Raw genomic sequence first — 25,340 nt, forward strand, 5'->3', positions numbered from 1 at the left:
GTGTTGCCACAATCTGTGGCTTGTGGTGTGTGGCATCTTTTGGGTCTGCCAATGGCATTGGAATTTGTTTTGCTTTTGCAACTACGCAACTCAATTCATACGAATCTAATTCAGTCTGTTTACCTTGCTATTTATATATACACTGAAGAAAAAATAAGTGACCTCGCCTATAATTGATGGGCCTATAAATATAGATATAGCCACATCGATTGGCCAACCACTTGACCTGCTCACTTGGCTGGCTTTCTGATAAATGGTCAATGGTTTTGTGTTTTTTTTTTTTTTTTTTTTACACGTGACAGCTTAAAAGTAATTTATCAAACTTGAATTTGCCTTTCTCCTTTGCCTTTGTTTTGTTGCTGTCTGTGGCCTAATCGAATTCCTAACTAACTGACTTATCAATCAAGCTGCCCTCATAAGTAGGCAACATAATTTTAGCTTGCGTTGAAGAAGTTTCCTTTTGGATTGTGGCTTATCACATGCATTTCTAATTAAAGTGTGTTAGTGCCACACACTCGCCGACTCATAAATACTTATTAAAGCCAACGCACACAGAGACAGCGGCAATCTGTGTGCTATCTGCTTAATTACTTAGTGGCAGACAGAGGCTTTGGTATAATATGCATAATTTAAAGTGCATATGTCCCCACATGGCAGGCGGCTGTCTCTCAGCTCCCAGTTGATTAAGTCGACAACAGGACAACTCTCAACTCTTTTGCATCCTTGCTACCTCTCTTTCTCTCACTCTCTCTCTCTCTCTCGCACCTTCTGCTGCTGCCCGCCAGGCATTTCACACGCAAACTTTTATTGCACTGACAAAATGGTTTGCTGCGGTTTTTCTTCTTTGCTTTGTGCAAATAAAATAAAATTTATATATGTATGTATGCCTGGGAAATGGAGCGGAAAATATGCTAGTGCCAAATGGCATGGTGACGCTTGAGCCGGTTTTTTCCTCCCACAACAACAACAGCAACAATAAAGCATTTCGCACACGGAAATCAAAATATTTCCGCAACTTAAATTGAAAACTGTCAATTGGTTTTCATGCGCACATGTATTGTATGTGTGTGTGTGTGTGTGTGTGTGTGCCTTTCAGTCACATGAAAAATACATTTAGCGGTATATTGAAACTCGCTGTTGCCATGAACAGCGTTTTAGCCGCTTTCCCTGTTACCTGTGGATGTTGCCCAAGGTTTTGGCTTCGTTTTTGGGCTAATAAAAAATCAATTAACTTGGTCATGTTCGTGCTAGCTCATAAATTCAGTAGACTCAAAATCGATAGAGCCAATGGAATTATCCACACAACTACACCTACTCGCACACACACACACAAACACACACACATGCTTACAGCCCCAAAGGAGGCACCGAATGTTGCACGAGGCGCGTTTATTAATGTCAAATGCAGTCGTTAATCATATAGGCTCAGGTACGAGCACGAATCGAATACGAACTTAATAGACACACTCACACACTCACACGCACACGTGCATAATTAGCGAGTAAAAAATCAGTTGCTGTCATGGCAAACGCTAACTGATTGAGTGCTAAAGATTAACAAATTCAGCCTACAGGCAACAACACTACCAACAAGAATAACAAAAACAACACTCGTAGCCAGTTGTGGAAATGTTTGTGCGTCAAAGCACAAAATACACTTGAGGCGAACAATTTAATTCGTTTGGTAAACAGCACACGAACCAGAAACGTGCAACAAAAATGCTTGAATGAGATGCCAGGCTGTGGCAATGAGTCTGAATAAATACTCACTAGCTGAAAGAGATGGCAAGAGAAGAGGTAAGAGTGAATGGGAGATTGAGTGAGTGGAAAGGGCAAACAGATTCAGGCAGTCGGGCAGTTGGGACATGACTACACTGAAGCAAAGACCACTTCCTGTCATGGCCTAAGCCACGTTGCCAGCTACCAAGCAGCACTAACACCACTAACACTGACACTACAACTTGGCTAGCTTACACCTACACACACCTACACACACACACACACACATGTAGTACTGTTCGGGCCGAGGTGTCACTTTTGCTAACACGAAACTTTTAATGCCGCTGCCGCTGCGGGTCGCGGCCATAAAAGTATTCATTTGTCATTGTCAGGATGCAGGCTGCGTCTGTGTTCGTTTTTTGGCCAAAAGGAAGCTTTAAGAAAAACGCTTAAATGCTGCACAGTAACTAATTCTGCGAGCCAAGTGCTGAAAACTGCTGACTGCCAGCTCTTAGGCTCATTAATATGCCATAGTAAGAGATAGAGAAAGAGAGCGAGAGAGCGAGCGTAAGAGAGAACAGAGTCAGTCTGGCACTTGCCACTTGCCACTTGCCACCTGCAACATCACATTCAATTATTTAAATTTTCATTAAGACTCCTAGCAGCAACAGCAAAAAAAAAATGCCTGTGGAAATTTAATAAAGTGTTAAGGCAAAATATTGTTACAAGAAAAAAAAAATAGAAGAGAAAGCAACGGAAAGTCAACTATAAGAAAAAATGGTCCGGAAGACTGCTGAAAATGCAAAGCTTTGCGGAATTTATAAAATCGCCGAGGTCGATGTTAAGAAATTGGTTTTGACACGAGAAAAAAAAATATGTAGCCGTTGGTGCTCTTTAATTAAGAATGGACGAAAGCAGAAGAGCAAGCTCAACATTTCAGTCAGAAAATCAGCAGACTTTAAATTACAGTGATAAAAACAATTTTGTTGCTTAGTTCTTAAATTGTACTAAATTAATTTAATTTGTCTTGAGCTAAAATTCATAAATTAAAGAAAATATTTAGAATGTATTTTGGATATTTTGTTTTTTTTTGATTGCAAGTTAATTCTTTGTCTTATTTAATTTATATATTTTTAAGTTGAAAATTCTTGATTTTTGAAATTGGTATTTTATTTATCAGTGCACATTTTTCTTAAGACATTTAAGACTACCTCAAGGTTAGGGTATTTGAAAGGGCAGCTTCTTATGCATAAATACTGCCGCCAGCTGTTAAATGTCCGCTCTGCAAAATGCTGAGCTGTCAATATTGCAAATTGCATAAACGTAGCATGCCTCAATTTTTCTGCTTTCTTCTGTTATATATTTCTGGAATTTTATATTGTTGTTTTTGCGTGTTGCAAGCAAGCAGCACGACACATAACATCCCATCACATCATTTGAATTTGATGGGCGTGAGATGGGCGTGTTAAAAATTCAGTTGCTTGGAATATAGCACTCATGGCATATAACAAGCACATACCTAAGTCGTAAAACGGCCCGCGGCATTCAAAAGTTTGACAGCCCGCAGACACACAAGCACCCACTGCGTATACGTAATAACTTACTTGAAAGATATGTGGCTGTGTGTTGTGTAAAAGGCTAAGGTAAACGGGTACGGTTCTGCCTGGCAGGCGTAATCTTACTGCCAAGTGCCAATAAGTCAGTTATAAATTTGATATCAAATTAAGCAAGTTGCGATGCAGCCAAGTCTCAGACGAAGTTGGCAACAAATTGCTGCCGAGAATAGACAGGCTTGCAGTTCACATATTGTAGTTGGCTTTTGGCCCTTAGTTATGGGCCAGACTGCAGCTTGTTAGCGTAACGTACAGCTGCCTCAAAAGACCGCACACACAAGCGAGTTTCGAGTATGAATACACACACATAATACTTTGAGCAGACACACACAAATCACATGACATACATACACTTTCATATTTTTGGCATCGTTACGAAATCATGAGCTATTCACTTACGTCTGTCTCTGTCTCTGTCACTGCCTCTTTCCTGCTCGTAGTTTAATAATAGTTATATTTATCGATTAAAGTTGAAAAAAAAGAAGAAAAAAAAATACTGTGGGAGCTTTTAGCTGGCAAGTTCAAGATACCGGAGGAGGGGAGGCCTGTGGCATAGTTGACACATAGTTCTCAAATACCTTTGACATATTTAGTATGTTGTGTGGCAAAAGTTTGAGCTGACAGTAATATACAATTTTTCAATTTTTCAATATTTGATTAAAGTTGTAAAACTCATGACGCCCAAATGGAAAAGTTTATAGATCTAAAGATTGGCAAATTTCACAGTGAATCCCAAACTGACTGTAACCCACTTTTAAAAAGGGTTTAGTTTGTAAAAATATTTCATATTCCTCTGGCGCCCAACATCAAGCAGATCGAAGCTCTTTTGTTGCAAGCTAAGCTTAATAATAAATATCTCTTCGTATAGCTTCTGAATATATTAAACCAAATATAAAGCTTACATATTTCAGCTAAAATATGCTTCACGCTGTTGGCGCCCAACGTGTGTCTAGTGGGAAGCCTTTGTTACAAGTTGTTTAAAGCTTTTTAAAGTTAGCAGAGGGAATACATAAATGTAAGCTAGTCAAATATATTCGAATAGATTTTAGCATTGGCTGAAATTCACTTTAAATTGCATGGGCATGGCTCAGCAGTTTTTTAAAGCAAAGTTTCCAGATGTTAGACATCACTTATGGACTTTAGCTACGTCACTTGGCCTTTTTAAAAGCTTTTAAATATAAAAAAGAAAATAAAGAAGTCGGAAAATATATGAAAGCTAAAAGGTTTTACCAAAAAGTTATATTTAATTGGCTTGAAGTACAAATGGCGCCCAACGTAGGGCAAGTGAAATATTTAAGATTAATTTATTTCTTTTATAGAATTATTTATGTGCTGTGAGAAGAAATGTGAGCCATGTATTCATTTAGCACTTCTCTCATTCTTTGTGCTGGAAACATCAATTGGCAATCAAATAGTTTTCGCATCCAGAGTTGGCTAGATGCTTTAATTGCATATTTTAGCTGGCATCGCTGGCTTAGAAGACAACATAATTGACTGCCGGCAGTGCCATTAAAAAGTAAGCTGATATTACCCGCTATGGCTGCAGGGACACTCACTGAGTCAGACAGCCAGTCAGCCAGTCAACCAGTCAACCAGCCAACACCCCCTACAGTCAACACCCTTTAGCCCAGACCCGAACACAGCAGCCACTTGGTAAGTGCAACTGAGAATGAGAGTGTCAAATTTCCGCTTCTAGCAGCAGTCTCTTACCCCCTTGCCTCAGCCATTCCCGCTGCCCATACCCGGAACAAGCAAACACTCTCAGCTAAGCAAACAGTTGTCAATTTCTGGCAGGACAAATATTTTTTTGCACTCGCCTTTTGCACTCGCTGAGCCCACACTTATGTTGACTTCTTTCTGCTCTATTCATTCACTAATACAGAGTGCCAGTTGGTATTTGTAGTTGCTGTTGTCGTCTCTGATATTGGAATTGCAATTGGAATTGAAATCTTGCATGCCACAGCGATATTGAAAGTGTGCAGCGTAACATGGAATCCTGTGGAAGATGCCGCGAGCATGCAACTCAAAGTTCAACAAAGTGGACTTGCTACGTGGTCAGCATTTATGCAGCATACCCAGGCTTAAAAAAGAGATAGAGAGACAGAGAGAGAGAAAGAATTGGAAACATATGTGTAGAAGAATACCGCACAAATTACATTTTTGTCTCTTGCAAATTGCGGTCTGCATATTTTAGTGTATGGAGGAAAGAAGAGAACGGGAGCGAAAGGATACTGCCACACAGGTATTGGTATTCAAAAGCAGGCAACACACACACACACACACACACACGCTCTCTCAAATTTCTAGCAACAATGACACTCACGGCCCACTCAACTACATGTTTGTAAACGTTGCTCAGGCACAAGGACCTCTTGCAAGAAAGCCAACAAAATGGCAGCTGTGCTTGCCCATATTCTTGTTGTGTGTCATTTGTGTGTGTGGGTGTGTGTGTAGTATCTAGAGATAAGCGCATATAAAACAAGCTGAGTGGCTTGAGCCGCAAAACAAAAGCTGCAAAATTCAGTGCAACGCACTCGACACGCCACACGCTTGTTGCAATCTCTCAGCTGCTGTGTGTATGTGTGTGTGTGTGTGTTGCTATGTAAGTCATTTAGCATAGCATACTCGGATGCGCTGAGGTGCAGTAAACAACGAGCTGAGGTCGAGCAGATCAGGGTAGGGCAAAGCAGGGCATGCCTGGCATCCAGTTACAAACCGTAGCAGACGTACAGGGTGCCCGTTTTATGCCCTTACAAAAGGTCTTTTAGTTATGTTACTAGATGTGACCGTTATACTACATGAATATTTCGAGTCCATAAAGACATACATTTTTCTCTTTTCATCTGCTTCTACTAGGAATTATAGAAACGACCGATTCAAGATCAAGGATAAGTATAAAAATCATACAGGAATGCCACAGAAAACGACAGCAACCGAAAATCTCTCAAATCTCCATACATTTTTGGGAGATTTTCGGTTGCTTTCGAATTATGTGGCACTTCTGATATATTTTCCTTAGAATAGCTTAAAAAAAAAGTTATGTGTATCTGCATTGATACTTTAGTTAAAGACTTTTTGTAATTCAATTAAAATTGTCTATAATGTCATTTAAAATCAAAAAATGAGTGAATGAATACAATTGAAAATTAAATTTAAAATTTATATCCAAAAAATAGAATTTTTACAAACATTTGTGAAAATATTTGAAAAATAAATATTTAATTTTATACACTATATTTTTAATTTAATTCTTACAAACATTGTTGCAAATATTTGGAAAATAAAGATTAAATTTGATGCACTATATTTTTAATTTAGTTCTTACAAACATTGTTGCAAAAATTTGAAAAAGAAGATTAAATTTGATAAACCACTTTTTTAATTTAGTTTTTACTATTGCAAGTCCTCATGCGCCTAGCTTAAGGATTGGTCCTATTATGAGTTACTATAATTGTGTTGTATGTTACTATTTTTTGTATTGTAAGGATTCAACGCTTAATAAAAAAAAAAAAAAAAAAAAAAAATTCTTACATTGTTGCAAATATTTGGAAAATAAAGATTAAATTTGATACACGATTTTTTTAATTTAATTCTAACAAACATTTGTGCAAATATTTGGAAAATAAAGATTAAATTTGATAGTTTATTTTTTTTAATATGTTCGGCAAGAGTATTAAATCTTTCGTATGTCAATCATAACATTCTCTTTGTTTCTCCTTTTTTTTTGCGAGTGAAACTGTGTGATATCCGGCATAGAGGATGTTTGCACTGATGCTTCGGCAGCTGTTGCAAGCATGTTAAGTTGCGATTATAAGCTGTTAGTGCAACTGCCGTTGACGATGAGGGGCACACGTCACAGACTGAAGCCCCATTCTTCGTCGTCTCATCCACTTTCTCATACTCATACTCAACTACTATAGTGACTGAGCTTGAGCCGAACGACAGATTTGCATTCTCAATTGGCCACATGAAGGACGTGACAGGCTAACGGCATCTGGAAGTCAGTTTGCCTCTGGTTGAAGACGGTGGAGGCACAGACGTTGATTAACTTTGCAGCTTCTAAAATCTAGATAGATGTGCTTAACGAGTTGATTGCCTGATAGCTGAGAAATCGATGCACAGCAATTCATAAACTAATTAGCGGCTTAAAAGCTTAGCCGTATTACGAGTACGTGTATTGCCCCAAATGAATGCCACAAAAGCTGCTCCCATTCAGTTAAGAATCTGGCTCAAAGCTGGCTCATTAGCAATGCATCATTTATCGATAGCATTTGATTGGACTTGTCGATTACATTTTCAATTTATTGCGCTGCCTTGTGACAGTTAATTTCTGCCTGAATTTTATTTGTTGCCGCGACTGTTGCCACTTTTGTTGCAGTTGCCAACATAATCGCATTGAGCTGTCATTAGTGTGACATTAATTAAGTTAATCTGCATGTCCATTGTTATTGTTGTTGTTTGTCTGTGACGAGTCGCTTGTATGTTGTCTATTGTTTCAGTGCGTGTCACAAGTACAAAATCGAAATCCAATTAAGCAACTGCGAGGCCCAAACGGTGGCATGCCCCATCCTAATGCCTCAGCTCAGCTGCCATGCATAATTCAGTTCCAAGTACAAGCTGTACAAACAAATTAGAGTCGCGGACGCATTTCAAAGGCGTGGCAGTGGGCGTTCTGCTGATTCGAAGGTGTCCCTTAGTCAGGTGAGTCGGCAAGTGCTGCTCTTGGCTTTTGCCTCTGACTAAGCAACCAGATTCATCATTAATTCAAATGCTGTTAAGCAAACATCATTTAGGTCACCTCCCCACCCTCCACAGCGTTCACAAGTAAGCAGAGGGCTCAGTTCTTGGCTTAAGCACAGTTTATGGCATACTTATGGGCGCAATGTTTGGCTGTTTACCCGAGGTAAACATATGGCAAGCGAGGTCGCGATTAATTAGCTGCCAAATGCCCCCCAAAAAGTGTGTCACAAAATCTTAAGCAGCAAGCAAACGAAATGGCAAATTGTCACTAGTTCTAGACTTACTCTAGATTATGAATAATACATATTTTAAATGATACTATCAATAGCAAAACTTTATGCAACAAGAAGTCAAGCATTTAAAATAGCAATTAAGTTGAGTAAATAATGAAAAGTTAAGACAAATATGACAATGTTTTGCTTTAATTATGATTTTTAATTAAAGAAAAGAATTACTTGTTTTATTTTCTCAATGATTTATATATTGCAAAACTGTTTAATAAATTCAGTTTAATTTGCCACAAATCTTGCTGTCTTGCTCTGAAAGAGATTAAAGCGAGAGAAACAATCGATTGCCTCAAGAAGCTGTGATTTATGTGCGAGTCAAGTCTTTAAACGAATATTGTGCACAAATAGTTATTCAGCTGGTGTATTTGCAATTATTTTACGGCCAATTTGTTTTGCTCGGCGTGAGCTGCGATAGAAAATCAATTGTGTGTGTAGGAAAAGTAATTGTATTTTCTGCTCCATGGACAACATTCAACATTCAGCATTCAACATTGAGCATGACTGACCGCAGCCTATAATAAAGTCTGATCAAGTTGCCTTGTCACTCATTACAAATATGTGAGCTCACCTGAGCACATGTCAAGGAAACTGTCAGTCTTTGTGGCATTTGCGAGAGTCGTGTCGATGGATGTGAGCACGTATGTATGTGGCATGCTTTGCGGTTTCATTCAATTATGCTCAGAGAAATGCTTTAATAAATTATCTATGTTGAATGCTGTCTACGAAATCAATAATTGCATTTTACAGCCAAAAAATACAGATACATTTGTAGTTACATTTACAGATGCAGAGACTCTGTCAGCGTATCCATAATTGAGCAACTGACAGAGTGCAAGTTGCATGTGGCAAGTTGCAAGCACTTTCAACAGCAGCTGCTACATGTAACTGTCTCTGAGTGTGTGTGTGTGTGTGTGTGTGTGTGTGCGTGTCAGTTGTTAGGCTAAAGTAAAAGATACTTATTTAATATGCAAACACGTAGCCAGAGTTGAAGGCGAAAGTTGAAAACTAAGAAATTCCCTCGATTGCATAAAAAAAAAGGAGGGGCACAGTCAGACAGCGTCATGAATATTTAACACACACGCACATACGCACACTTGCATTCACTAACACACATGCATATTAAGCATGCGTGCGCACAAAAGTATGCTACAAAAAAAGAAACTGTCGTTGTCTTTTTGCTGTCGCCAATGCTTAAACGCAAACAAATCATATGGCAGCAGACAATTGAAACTGCCCTTGTATGCTATGTGTGTGTGTGTTGAGTGTGTGTGTGTGTGTATGTGTGTGTGTGTGTGTGAATCTCTGCTGTCGTTGGAGTCTTTCGTTGGCTCTCCAAAGTGCACTCGAGCGTTACGAAATGAAAATACTATTTAAGCCATTTTATCAACATAATCGTAAATCATTTTGCACTTTTCGCATAAAAGTCGTTCGGCAATAAAGGACCCAATTGTCTTGTGCATATAATTTGTTATTGGATTGCTCGCAGCGAGTCTCAAAGCCGTCGTCAGCTAAAGCTTTGGCTAACACTTGCCACTGGCAAAAGCATTCAGACCATGCCAGCTGCTTCCCTTCGCGTTGATTTTCTCGGTGTTTTTTTCTTTTATTTTTTATTATTATTATTTCGTTTTTTTCTTTTTTTCTGTTTCTTCTTTGCTGTCATGTATATTTTTAGCTCACATTTTCTGCTCAGTCCCCCAAGACAACTGAAGCTTGCAGAGTTCAGCTCCCGTTTCAGCCTCAGCTTGCCCATTGTACGCTCTCGAGCGTAAAATGTATGACAAAAAGAGCAGAAACTGAAGCTGGAGTAGACTGGAGACCACATCATTATATATGAACACACGTACACAACGCTCAGCTAGAAGATGGAGCTACTGGCCATAATGGCTGCCAATGCCTGAGCTCTTGTTAGACCCTGTATAGGAAAAGTATACAAGGTGTGTCTAGTTTGTCAGAGACTATGCCAACCAAGTTTGTTGAGAATAAAAATTTAATTTCGTTCGTATTATAAACTTTAAAGTTATTCAAGAAACAATTTAACATCGTATACATTTTCTACACAATAAGTACAGGGTCTTGCACAGTCGGCTTTATTTAACTGTGGCTTTTCCCACAAGCTCTACTTATGTTATGTATTGCCTGAACTTATCGCCCACGCTTACACTTAGTGGCTTATCTATGACTAAGCAGCAACTTGAGGCAACAGTGAAATATTTGTCTATGCCTCGCAATTTGCGCATGCCACAAACAAAACACACAAGCACACACATACGCACTTACACTCTGTTCAGTTGTGAATTCATAACATGCCACATCAAATTGGCACGTGGCCTGCACTAAAAATCATCCAATTAAAATTCCATGCCAATGAATTTAACACACGAACCGTTTAAAAATATTTCCCACAATTCGAGAGAGAGAGAGAGGGAGAGAGAGAACGGCACAGCATGAAAAGCAAAATGTTTTCTTTGAAAATATTTGCGTTAACACCACCCACTAAAAGCAGCTGCCAGCTATTGGCCATTACCGTGCCGCATTCTGACCAAAAGCTCTCTCCCTCTTATGCTTTCTCTCTCTATGTTACTCTCTAAGCCAGGCTCCAACTAACGTTAAGTATTCTATTGACTAACAGCGTGTAATTAACATCGATTGCAGCATGTTTAAGCATTTGAAGGGTTTCCAATACGTTCAAAAGAAAAAGAGAAGCAATTATCCAACACAGCTGCAGCTTCTCTGGCTACGAGTCTATAATATGGCATAAGTCAAGCTAAAGTCATGACAGCCAAATTAATGCAGCTGTCGCCAGCAGAATTTTAGAACTGCTCACTAACTAAACGACTGCTAGATACCCTATATATAGCATAAAAATATAATTATTTACATTTCTTCAATTGTTTTGACTATATTAATAGCAGAGCTGGAAATACCGATTAATTAAATTTTTTTTACTAAATTAAATTATACAGCCAAAATTCATTTTTGATAAATTCGGTTTAGTATTTCAGTTCACAGTAAATTAGATGAAAATTGAAATTAGATTCGTTTTTATCTGAACTACTTCTCGGATAAATTGAAATTTTAGTTTAAATCTTTCACTAGAGTTTGAAAATGCTTAAAATGGAAAGCTCTCAGTCAATAGTTCGTTTCAGGTCAAGTAGGTATTTATTTATTACTTACCTAAAAGTACAATTTTAATTGGGATTTTTTGTACTATTAAAATTTTACTAGCTATATTTTTTTAATTGGAATTTTCAACTGCAGCACTTATGTTTTATTTTATTTTTTTATGTTTTATTCTGCAGCAAATATATACTTGTAATTTTATGCATTAAATAATTTGGCGATGTATTTTAACATTACTACTCCCTACGCTTTAACATGCAGTTAACAGAGTATTGCCACTAAATGTTAACAAGCTGTTGAACAGATTTATAGCCATAATTGTTATGTTAATGCTAAAGAAATTATCAAATACCTTTGCATTAGCATATTTTTACATAATTCTCAAATGTTGGATTCATTCCAGTGCTCAATAGGTTGTAGGGCATTAAAATAAAAATAAAAATGGAAATAAAACCCAAGAAAGAAAAGGAAAGGCGATTTTCCGCTCGCTTTCCATTAAAGCCAGCCACGTTCTTGCTTGCCCATAAGATGGTAACCCTAAGGCGCATTTGAGGCTTAAATGCGACACGCCCACGCACACACACACACGCACACACACACGCACACACACACACACACACACACACATACAGCACTTATAGCAAGTTATGTGTGAGAGTAAAACCTGCAAATATATAAAAGAAAATGCCACGTGCTGTGCGTTTTGTGCCAATGCTGCAAAACTTTTGGCCTTGTAACACTTGCACACACATACATGTATATGTTTTCGTATACACATATCTATATATGTAGTGTATTTATTGTATTTTCAACATGTGCTTTCGCGAATTGCCAGTTGCAAGTTGCAAGTTGCAAGCTTAAGGCTGCCAACATTTGCCGAATTTGCGGGCTGGTAACGATGCTTTAATTGAAACCTAAACATTGGACGCTGCAGCTGCAAGCAACTTGCTTTTAGTACGTGCCAAAAAAACTGCCACACAAAATGCACCTGCCACTTGGCAACTTGCAACGGTTAGTTGTAGCTGGATTTGCAATCAAGTTGTCACATCAATTGGCAGCTAACGGCAAATATTAAATGAAACTGGGAGCGAGAGAGAGAGAGAGAGAGAGAGGAGAGAGAAACACTTTTCAAGTTGATATATTGCAAATTGATGGTGTCGCTTTTGTGCTTCTGTCTCCCAAATGCAAAATTGCTTGTCAATGCAGCGCACGTGGCATCATTTAGCACTTACCCCCGCAGCCACTCCCCTCCCCCCATCACTCTCTGTTGCAATCAGCGCAACATGGCATTAAAAAAATGCACCTGAACTGCAGCGTAATTCTTTCATTGATTTCGCATGTTCATGGCAAACTTTTGTTGCACTTTAGCTCAACTGGAAATCGTATGTTGCAGTTGCGTGGACAGTTGCGTGCCACATGCCTTCTGCACAAAATGCAGAGTAATGTATGCAAAGCACTAACGACAGCACCGATAAAAATTCATGAGTCTGGCCCAACAATTTTGGGTGTGGCTGCTTGTGTGTGTGTGTGTGTGTGTGTGATTTGGCTGCCTAATGTGCAAATGAATATGGAAATGCGGTGAGTCGCCCAAGTCGCCACACTCGTTGACTTTCGTTGTTTGAGTCGTGTTAACAGCGCGTTGCATATGCATGGTAGCACGGCGTACGCGGCGTATGCGTGATTGCTGCTGCTGCTACATATGCGAGCGCCGTGAAGTATGCAATAGTTATTGACCACACATATGTGGCTGCTGTGGCGTATGCGTGATTTTTTTCTTGCACCCAACTGAGCGCAAAAAAACAAAGTTTCAACCACAAAAAAGGGCCAGCAACAGAGAGAGAGAGAGAAAGGGAGAGTGATGTACTGAGCCACAACAATAGCCAAAAAACTATGCAGACTAAAAGTTTTTTGTTAAATTCAAACAACTACGCCCACAGCCACGCCCACGCAGTGGGATAAGTGAGTGCATGAGCGGCCGCACACACTGCAAACATAGTGATAATTAAAGTTTCGGCAACAGCAACAACAGCAACAGCAACAACAAGGGCAACCACTGCTGCAACAACAGAAGTCACTTGAGCTTTATTACTTTGTGTCCTGCTGGCCTCAACAGGACTGACACCAGGGCTGCGATTGTTTGGGGTTTTTCTTTACTTTTCCTACTTATTTTAACCACGGTACTCGTAGCACTTGTGTGTCCTGTGTGGCCAGACAACATGTCGATTCTTGTAGTTCCCCAACAGCAACAACAAACACACTGGCAAAAGTTGCAACAACATCCTTATGCGATAACAAGGCAACAGCGTCAGAGGCAGATCCACAGGCAAAACTTATTTTGCATAAATAAAAATTGAAAGAGCGGAAAATAAAAGAAAAATAAATACAAAAAAAAAAAAAACGAAATGCAACTGCAACAACTGAGCAGGCAACAACTGAGCCAACAACTGAGGCTATGTTGTTAAGTGTAAGGCAAAAATAAAAGACAAGTGCCAAGGCAAATACGAGTAGTCGAAAGTTTTCCCTTTGATGGCAACATTCAAATACGAGTAGAAATTGTAGGAAAACAGCGCAATGAAAAATGTTTGAGAAATTGAGAGAAAATACACAAAACAAAAGTGCCAAGGAATTGCATAGATTATTCAGCCCATATACGTGTATGTTATTATTTTCCTCACATTTCTTTTCTATATGTTCAATTTAAAAAAAAAAAGCTGATATCAATTTTGTTTTATTTCATCACACAAAACTTTCACAATTTTGTATAAATTCCAACAGGTTAGCAAATATTTATTGCCAACTATTCAGCAAGAACAACTTGATTTTTTAATAAAACAGAGAAACAATTTATTGGCATTTTAGGAATGTATCGACTAGATAGATAACAAAAATTTTCTTAAATTTGCAATAAGAATTGGAATTTACGAGCAAAATCAACAGATTGATGCTTGGCTAAAGATTTCCCTATAAAACTATGGCATAGTAGTTATAATTTTATTAATAGTAATGTAAAGCAGCATTATAAATTCAAAAAATAATAATCATTGTCACAAGCAATTAATAGCTAAATAAATCAAACGAATAAATGTTGTAAATCATGTTTGGAGATTTTTTATTTTCAGCTACAAGATACTAGCTTAAAAGGTGTATAAGATTGTTAATTAATTTTTAATTTATTGTTTTTGGTATAAACTTGTTCCTCTTTATTCAATTAATAAAGCATACAGCCATAATACCAATAATTGTAACAATGTTAGTAACAATAACGATGCTATTTATATCTTTCTGATAGGCAACCTTAATAAATTTCAGTTTGTTTTGAAATAAAATATCAGCCTATTTAATTCTAGCTCAAAAAGCTGATAGGATATCTGTCAGGCGAGTTAACAACATTTGAAAATTACCTCAGTTGCTTTGTTCTACTTTTATGTATATTTATTTTGTATTTTATTTTTGTCTTGTTGCCATAAGTTTTGACATTTGAAGTAACGCCTGTTTGTGCTTATTGGATATGCAATGTGAAAATGAAATTATATTTTGCACGCTGTGACTGCTGCTTGGCATAACTTTGTCACAATATTTTGAAAAACGAGTCAACAACACAGAAAGTCAGCCAATGTCAACGACAAACCATTTGTGGGTGTAAAATAGACACACACGCACACACAGCGAGAGACGCACACACATGTAGACTTATATAGATATATGTAGCATATATTGAGTGAATATGTAAATATACGCTTGGCAAGTTTTGGGCCAAAAGCGACACCCGCTCATTAAATATACAACGAATGAAATGTCAACGTGAAAATTAATTAACTCGATTGCGCAGCTTTGACTTTCGCTGGTTTGGGAGCAAGGGAGAGAGAGCGGGGAGCGGAGAGCGGGGAGTGGGGGAAATGGTTGCTGTCGCGGTCAGAGCAAATTTTAGGCTCATATTTCAATCAAAAACGGCGACAGCTGCGAGCCAAGCAGCATAAGCTGCAACATAATTTTGGCAAGAGTCCATCAGCTCACTGTGTGTGCGGCGCTGTGGCTGCCACAGGCGCCTCGTCTTGCCACGGCGTTGGCCTCATCAATATTTACAAGCGGCGTGCCGCAAATTTTGGCGCAGCCAAAAACAAGGCGTGTTTATGGGCGTAAAGTTAATTGCTAAATGACAAAATGTCCGCAAGGAATGGTAGAAGAGGGAGAAAAAAACGACAAAGAGAGACAGAGAGTGAGTGAGTGAGAGAGTGAGAGAGAGTGAGAGACAATTGACAGAAGGCCAGAACGTTGCCAATGCGGCTGTTCTCGTTTTGGCCACGTCAAGATTAATGAGCGGCAATTAAACGCTTAAGTGTTGATTAATGTGACTTTCTGTATTTTAAGCCAGAGTCCGTTGCCTTGGCCAAAATGGATGGCTGAGTAGGTGTAGCTGGCCCAGTGCTGACTGTCAATCAGTGTGGCCAAAAAGCTGAGAAAAGAAATATGCTAAATGTTGGCCTAATTCGGGTCAGCGGCATAACCATAAATTCAGCTGCCTTTTTAGAGCGAATAGGTGCAAGAGGCAATCAGAAATCGGCAGCAAAGAAAGAAGGGGCATGTGGCATGAGGCATGAGGCATGGGGCAAGCAGCAACTCAAATTGAAAGACATTCGCATTTATCATCTTTACGGTTTAACTGCCAAAGTGCTTTGAAGGGATAACCAGCCAAGTGTAAACCAGAACAGAGAACAGCGCAGAGTAAAGCAAACATAAAGAAGAGGTAAGACCAAGGGGGAAGAGGGAAGATGGGTAGGAATTGCTGTTCAACGGAATCCACAAAGTCAAACATTGTTGTATGCCTTACTATTTTTATCCCTGCTCGTTGTTCGAGCTATGTTTTGGGTTGTTGTTTTTATCTTGACAGCGCCAAAAGAGAAAAAAAAGGTATAAAAAGTTGGCTAAAACATGAAGCATAAACTATGAACGTCAAATAAAACGCACTCAGATAAGAGCTTGCAGCAATTAAATAGACAAAAATATGGCTTTGCAATTTTTTGGCTAAGTCGTAAGTCCACAAGCCTCCAGTATTTGTTTGTAACTCTCAGGCGAATGTCCTTGCACTTTTCTACAACAATGACAACAACTGTCCGTCAAGAGACTTTGCTGACAGAAATATTTGTTCAAGTGGCAGGACACAAACACAGACAAAGACTTAGACAAAGATGAGGCCAAGACAATGAGCTTGGGCCAAATGCTGGGCAAAACAAATGGCTAGAAAAGATTACGGCAGCATTTTACTGATTTTCAAATGAAATTTTAATGAATGAAAACACCCAGAAAGCTTTACCAGCGGCAACAACAACAAGAACAAAAATAATAAAAATAAAAACAACAACTAGCAATCAGTGGCAAAATGAAGCGCATTTTTGTAAATCTTCCAAAACTGCTTCTAGCTAATCCAAGCTACTCAAATCTGTCTGCCAACTGCTGTTGGAGGGATTGGATTGCACAACAAAATAACCATAAAAGCAGCTGCTTTACACCAAAACCTTCTCCACATTTTACTCTTCAGATTTCCCCTTAAATATTTATCAGTTTCGAACAGCAGTCGCAGTAGAGCGAAGTTAAGACACGGCAAAATAAAAATGAGCAGCTAACGAGTCGAAGATTTAATACTCTTGCAGATTGACTAATGAAAAAATTGAGCAAAAATTCAATTAATTAAATTTAAAAGTCAGATCAGTAATTAAAAATAGGACATAAAGTTAACAATTTGCTAATTCTTTTCGAATTTTTCTGACAGTTCCCAAAATTATCATAATTGATTTTTTTTAGCTATTCAGTAGTTAGCTGATTAAAACTACAAAACTTTTTGTTATTTTGTTTAACAGTATTGATAATGCCCACAGAAAAGAGCATAAATAATTGGTAGCTTTAATGCAGCGTTTTGTTTTCGGTTAGTTTTTCGAACTTAAACAGAAAAAACGACGGAAAATGCAGGCATATATTTACAGACCGCAAAACTCAGCAAATTAGTTGATGCAAACATCCGTCTGATAAAGTTGAAGCTCGCGAACAGCCTGATTAATTGAGAGCAGCAGAGAGAAAGGGAGGGAGAGAGGAGAGAGGGAGAGAGAAAAGGAATGGCGGCAGAGACTGGCATACAATGGAATGATGAGTTTAATTAAATTTCCTTGGCCAGCAATCCTTTTATGGCACCATTTTGCTGGCATTTCCACTGCCAACAGACTTACAAGTCATTGTGTGTGTGTGTCTCTTTGACCCACGCTATATGTATGTGTGTGTGTGTGTGTGTGTAAGTGGCAAAGCTAATGAAAATCAAACGTTGCACCACATTCAACTGTCCCAGTGGCTAAGCAGAATGAATGGGGCAGACTGCTGTTGCGACCTCCAAGCGGCAGCATCTTGTGATTTATTATTAAACACGAATATGAATTTCTCACGACAGCATGCTAGGCAAAATGAGCAACAACAACAGCAGCGCGAGCAGAAACAAAGAGCAAACACAATGCTTGCCCCAAACCTGTGGCATTTTGATGTGCACACATTTTTATGATTAATTAAAATTTATGCGACAGCAATATGAAAAAATGGGAGAGCAAAATAAGAAATGATCTGTAGCTTATGCTCATATATGACAACCAATTCAGCAGCGACACATTAGGCGGCCAATTAAGTTCTGGCCCTGTTTAAGATTAAGGCTAGTCCCCACACACCAGACACTAATTGCGCCCGAGATTGTGGCAAACTATGTCGATAGTTGCACGAGTCGCAAACAGCCAGAGAGAGAGAGTGAGAGTGAGAGAAAGATAGCAGCAGTAGGAGGAAAAAAGAAAAGCAAAACGCATTTTATATTTATTAAAGCAATAAAATAAAGTACAACCTGGCCACCCGGTTGCCCAGATAACGGTATCCCGGCAGCCGAGCGAAGAAATATCGCCATGTCATAGCCGTCATGCAGGTTGCTCCCCAAACACTCAGCTCACGTACATAAATTCAGCAGTTTGTCCCCTTTAACTCCTCCAACTGTTAGTTGTTGGTGTGTGTGTGTGTGTGTGAGTTTCGAGGGCAGCGTGTAAATTGTTGTTTCACCATTTTGGACTATGACTATGACAACGCCTACGCCGTTTGGCAACTGAATGCCTCTGAGCTCCTTTACGTCCCTTTGCAAGGATTTGGGGGCATAAGTAACAAGACCGTAGCAATAAATTTAAAATTAACCCTTTTAGGAGCACAGCTTTTGACCTTAGCCCTCTGACAGACTACAGCTACATATATGCGTATCCCACAAAAGGATTCAGAGAAGGCGTGCATTAATCTATTCAGGATAGCAAGAGACTTACAAAAAAAATGTCACATATCCTCCCACTGCTGTCGTCGAATTGTTGTCAACTATTTCCAGCTAGAAACGGAAATTCATTTTATTTGCATCTATTCAACTTTTGTGTAGCATACATTTTGGGGCAGCAGCAGCATGCGTAAGTGTGTGTGTGTGTGACAAGATTAGTTGATTTTATGGCATAAGAAATTAAAATTCAATTTGCGCCTCATCAATATTATTCACAAAAAATAGCTTTTAAGCAATATAAATTAATTTAATATTTATTATTTAAGCACTCAACTTAACAGCTTTCCAATAAAAATGTACTGTTAAATCTATTAAAATAATAATATTTCATTTATTCTATTCGCCTTTTGAATTAACATGTTTTTTCAGATAATTTCAATAATGGAAAAATAGCCCAAAAGATAAGCAACAACATTGCAACAATTGCTATTTAAATACATAAAAAAAATACAATAAATATTAACGATTGCTGCTGCTAACAAATTGGACATTTATTTGATAAAATAAACCATATTGCGAATAAAACTTGTGATGTTCAATATTATTAATACTATTATATTAATAATATGCATTAATTTAATGCTCTCAAATTTAATTCGAACAAAATGATATGCCACTTATGGTATTAAGATGACGTGGCTTGAATAAATGCTACGTAAACATTGAAGTAAGTTGTCATTGTCTGAACAACAACAACAAGAACAATAATGAAACCAAACAACAATAAATAAAATGTGCCAACACACACACACAGTAATAAGAAGTTGAAAAGCTGTTGGTAGAAATGGCAATCGGAAAATGAACAGGAAAGCAAAAGGGAATGTCCAGACCGAGAGTGAAAGAGAGGGGAACAGTTCAAGTGGCCAAGTCAAGACAATTCGAAAAATGCTTTTAAAAGGAAATCAGTAAAGGAATTTCGCTTATGGCCAACTGATTGTGCCAATGGCAGCAGAGGTAATGTCAGCAGCCAAGTCTGAAATTGAGGCAGAACCATTTGAGACAGTGTCCAGAGTCCAACTGAGAAAATAAGCAGAACCTAGAGAACCTTACAAAGAATAGAAGTAGAAGATGTAGATGGAAGACCTCACGTTTGGCATTTAGAAAATTGAATTGTTTTAGATTTTCTGCTCATTTTCCGGCGCTTTTCGCTTTCGCTGCTGCAAACAAATAAATCAAATTGGATTTTCTTGTGCACTTCATTTTCGAATAGGAAATTGTACAAAACTTAATCAAAAAACGGCAGGCAACAATTGTATAGAGCACTAAGTAGGCTGTTTTGGGGTAGATGATTTTGCTATTTCTGGACAGCTTCAACAATTTTTCATTAACAACAACAGTTTAAAAAGTCAACATATAATGTCTTTTCCAAATTTTCTACGAAACCGCAACCATCGCAACGAGGCATCTCACGATCGAGAGAATATGCTCTTATCAATTATACCCGAAAGTGTTTTAAACATAAAGAGTTGTTGCTACTTTTTTGACCTGAAAATGGGCTGCAAGTTAATCGCAGTGCTTGAAGGTCTGTCTGGTCTACTTGAGGCTTTCATTTCCTACCATGAGATTGGCTATTATCGACAAATTTCGTATAGACATCGTGAGTATGATATAATAAGACGCGATCCAATTTCCACCCTGACCTTGGGCCTAATCGGCTGCTTAAGTGCTCAGGTGCTGTTGGCAGGTGTGATAATGGTGAGTTAAACTAAAGAATCAATTAAATATAGTTCTATAGTTAAGTTTTGTTCACCAGCAACGTAAGGCGTGTCTGCTGTTTTGGATCTTTGTGATATCGATCAGTACAGTTGTCTTTATGATCTACAACCTAAACAATCTATTCATCTTCGATGCTGTATCAGCAGGTAAAAGTATAATATTACAAGTACCAAGTATTTACAGATCTAAAACCGTAACTTCAGCCATAGAGTCATATTTTCTCGTGATCGTTTTGGCATATTATTTACAGTTGCGGAGAGCTGAAAATTCGAATGAAGAATTCGAGATACTTTTCACGGCAAGCGAGCCACAGCTCGCCAAGTAAATTAAGATATTATATAAATAATTGTATATATATTATAATAAAATGCTTAATTGCTATGCATAACATGGAATTGTTATTGTAACATGCCATAGAATTCCGACAACTACAACCAATTTTTGAGCTATTAAATTGCTGTTTATTTGCTGTTGATATTGATTGAAATCTCTAATATTTACAAATGCAATATCGAAATCATATTATAGTTAAATTGTACTAGTTAAACATGCTAGTTATGGTTGCTAATATAAATGTTATTATTGCGCATTTATTGCTTTCAATTACATTCGAAATTCACGCGTTTCAATTGCATTTTTATTGAATTTTAATTTCTCAAAAATTGATTGCATTCGCAATTTTGGGCGAAACGAAAGAAAACATAGTAAACGTAAATATTATCTTCGCTATAACGAAGCCTAAACACACACTTTTATAGTTGTGGAGCACAAATAAAAATAGAAAGAAAAAAAAAACCAGAATTTGAAATAACCAATTGATAAATTGAAACGAATTTCTTACTTTTGCATACGATTTTTTGGGCGGCTCTCGCGAGGAGGATGTTGCCGTGGGCGTGCCGCGTTTATTAGGGCGATTCTTTTTGAGTACGATAACGCGCATGGTGCACAATTATATATAGATATATGGTATGAGTTATATATTAATATATATAGATCGTAGGGTGTAGTAAATTCGATGTGAAATAGATTGGTTAACACGACGTGACGTGGCAATGTTTCTCGGTCTCTCAAATGAGTTGCCGTTCACAAACGGAGTTGCACATTCAGGACACACGATATAGGGATATAAATGCAATGCGAGCCGCTAGTAGGCGATGTTCATTACGAGTACATAGTAAATGCTAGTTAGATAACTACTTTCTATAGATTAGCAAAGTGGATTAGTTGTTATTTACAGTACATACGAGTAAGTAGCTTGCTTTTTTTTGCTTTCTATTTATAGCGTTTTTGTTAGTTAAGTGGTTCTAAAAATATGTATTTAGTAGTAGTAGTTGTAGTAGTAATTGTAGATGGTGAAAGTGTGATAGAAGTACGAATAGAGATGAGTATAGCTAGATAGCTATTGTTATTTGCTATTTGCTGCTAAAATTAGTTACAAGCGTGTGTTTGTTTAGTTTTGTTTGTTTTTTTTAGCTCGTTTGATTTATGGCAACCAACCGATTTGGTTTCTATATAATTGAATGCACTAAAATTACGAGTTACGAGTTACGAGTACTTAAAGCAAGCAAAACGATTCGAAGTATAAACTGACAGTGCTACATAGTAAAAACTATTATTGCTATTGTATTTCATTTTGAATATTTTGCACAATTGCTAATTCGTTGGGCGCACGGTGCGTATGCGTGTTTTGTTGATATTTATTAATATTTATATATGTAGTTAGATAAAAGAATAGGAAAGCTATGATTATTTTACATATGTATGCTGCCGAGACTACACTGCTCTTGTGGATCAACGACATTTGTTGCATTACTTACGGTCAAGTCAAGATTTAGACAGATCTATAGATTTGAGTAAACTGAACACAAAAGCCTGCCTGTCCTGCGCTCTACAAAGTACGAGTATATATATATTTATTATTATTGTCTGTGATTAACAAAATTGATATTTGCTACTGAGACAACGCCTTAGTCTAAAACAAATGCCAATGCATTTCTCATGTATGTAATTTGTAGACGTTTTTCCGCTTTTCGTTATATTGTTGTTGTTGTTTTATTAACTGGGCTGTTGCAAGTTGCAAGTATAGCCAGTAGTTAGTTGGCAGTTGACAGTTGCAGCCAATCAAACCTCAGACGCGACGACAGCGACGGCGACGATTAAATTTTTGTCGAACGGATGCGGATCACTCAGCAGCTGGGGCAACAACAACGTGAACGTGAACGTGAACACGACGCGCGCTGTGAGCAACGTTGAGATGCAGGCACGTGACTGACTTGGAGCGACACTTGCACGTTGCTTTTATAAACGGCGAACAGAAACGATTGCAACGCGACGATCTGGCAACGCTGCCCATGCACATGTGTTCTCCCGTCGTCGTACTCGACACACTCTCTCACTCTCTCTCTCACTCTCTTTCTCTTTGTCCTGTTGGTTTTACCGAGGCGAACAGCTGATTTTAGAGCTTGGGGTTAAAGCTATTTGCTTGGAGTTTTTCCCACCAATAACAACAAATCTAACAACAACAGTTAACACAATTCGAATTTTGGTAGACAAAATTAGAAATTACAAAAAAAAAAACCGCACACACACACAGACTTTTAAATACTTGTGCACTAATTGCATAAAACAAGTTTAAAATTCAAGCACGTGCAAGCAGTTGACATCGGTTATAATGCTCGTAGTCGTCGTGTTCGTCGTTCTTAACACAACCGTCGTTACACAGACCAAACGCAAGCTCATCTACCGCAGAACTAAACGAAGGACAAACACTTCCGGAGTTGTGCTCCTCCGACAGGCAGCACTTAGGGAATCAACTGGTCACATGCGCAGTGGGAAAAATTGAAAACAGAATGTCAAAACCTACAGCTGTTTGACCTACATCCACAAAAAGTACTCAGTACATGTGCACTTTAAATAGCACACTCTCAAATATAATAAATTTCCGATAAGAAATCAGCTTCAACCATAATAAATTAAGAAAATCTATTAAAGTTAATTATCAAGTTAATAAGGATAATCCAGTTAATAATAAAGTCTCTTAGGTCAAACATTAAAGCTCTCTCCGACATCAACAGGTGCTTACACAAATTACAAAAAGTTTTCTATTACTTGTGACAGCTTTAAGCTACAAGTATAACAGATTTCAGTTGTGGTGCTTGCACCGGCTAAGCGATGCTTTTCACCTAAATATAAAAAATACTAAACTCACCTGTGCACGAATGGCAGCCAAGTGTATTTGCTTGGCGCGCAAATCAAATTTCTTCATGGACAAATCCTCCTGGAGCTCGTTAACCTTGTTATACAGTTGGCCCTCAATGCCGCGTGTCTGTGTGCGATTCAGTGCATCAATGGAGTCCTGTAAGGCAATTACATACCAAATGCATTGTATATATATATATATAACATATGTATACGTTTACATCGCATCGTATGTTGTGTTTACACATAAATTTGTTACACACCTGCAGCTGACGTATTTGCAATTCCAATTCAATGGCCTCACGCTTTAGTGACTCCAACGCCGAGCGCTGCGACAACGTCGAGTGGCGGTCAAAGACGAGCTCGTTGCGCAAAATGGGCGTCATCTCCTGCAAGGTATGCATTGAAGGTGTTTTACACACATGTGTGTAGGTTTGTATGTGTGTGTGTACTCACGTTATAGTCGCCCGTTTCCTCAGCCGCCTCGCCCGGCTGCTGTGCCTGCGGTGGTGCAAAGGCTCGTCTGGGCACTTTCTGTGCCTGCGATGGCTGCGCCAACAACCGCACAAAGTTGGCCAAATCCTGCTGTGGCAACACGCTGCTGCATTGGTTGGCCAGGCTCGCATAGCGCTTCGACTGCTCTGTAGCCTGTAAATATGCACAGGGATTAGAGTTATTACCTAGGGATGTGCTATCGGTTTTAAGGATTCTCTGGCAATTCACAGCTACAATATTCAATTCCTTATTTCTCAGCAATTTCAAGTTTAATCATTAAATGTGAGATATGAATAAAAAACTTGCAAGAACGTAGAACCTGGCATCAAATATAAAAAAAAGGTTATATAAAAAAATAGATAACAGAAAATAAATTTAAAATTACCATTTTACTACAATTTAAATAATTTTCTTGAATTTGTAAAAATTTCTTTAAATATGATAATTTTCATTTTAAATAACGGAAAAACATTTAAGGGAAAGGGAAAAAGATTACAGTGACTACTTAAGGATTATTGTAAAACATAAATTACTTGTATTGAATATAAATATAAAAAAAGGCTTCGTTGATAACGATTCTCTGGAAATCTGAAGTTATTGCTTAAGGATTATTGATATATATAAAACATAAAAAAAGGCTTCATCAATTACGATTCTCTGGAAATTGAAATCGCCAATATGCAATAAACACTTAAACATTAAATGTGAAAAACGAAAAAAAAGGAGAATTTAATTTGGCATACAACAGTTAAAGACATGGGGAAATGGATTAAAGATATGTATGTATTTCTTCAGAATACTTGAAAATTTAAAATTAGGATTTATTTAAATCTAAATGGAATCAAAATGGATTAGTGAAATCAAGGCAAAACGAGCATAAAAAGTTTTTGTCATAAATATAATGTTTAAAATGGATTTTTCACTAATACGGCTTTTCCAGCAATTAAAATGGTAATATAACAAATTGTCCAACTATTACAAATGTAATCATTAATTTACAAAAAATAAACAAACCCTTTAGAAAAACTGAGAACAACTAGTGTATCAATTGTTTTTTTAACAAAAGAATTAAAGCCTTTAAGGGAAAACAAATATTTTGCAAGAATGTTAAATGCCGTT

General features: G+C 37.9%; 2 protein-coding genes across 2 annotated transcripts in view; one reads left to right on the plus strand and one right to left on the minus strand.

The window, feature by feature from the left end:
- LOC117785198 overlaps positions 1-25,340 on the minus strand; it is a 65,125-nt gene that overhangs the window by 30,693 nt on the left and 9,092 nt on the right. Inside the window, 3 exon segments of the mRNA XM_034623111.1 lie at positions 23,737-23,883; positions 23,990-24,115; positions 24,183-24,374. Coding sequence (XP_034479002.1) covers positions 23,737-23,883; positions 23,990-24,115; positions 24,183-24,374 — 465 coding nt within the window.
- On the plus strand, positions 20,158-20,913 carry LOC117785197. The gene is made up of 3 exons (XM_034623110.1): positions 20,158-20,507; positions 20,566-20,674; positions 20,732-20,913. Exons 1-3 carry the CDS (start codon positions 20,169-20,171, stop codon positions 20,851-20,853), a joined length of 570 nt encoding a protein of 189 aa, XP_034479001.1. The 5' UTR covers positions 20,158-20,168; the 3' UTR covers positions 20,854-20,913.

Source organism: Drosophila innubila (assembly GCF_004354385.1).
Source record: "Drosophila innubila isolate TH190305 chromosome 2R unlocalized genomic scaffold, UK_Dinn_1.0 1_C_2R, whole genome shotgun sequence".
Taxonomy (NCBI): Eukaryota; Metazoa; Arthropoda; class Insecta; order Diptera; family Drosophilidae; genus Drosophila; species Drosophila innubila.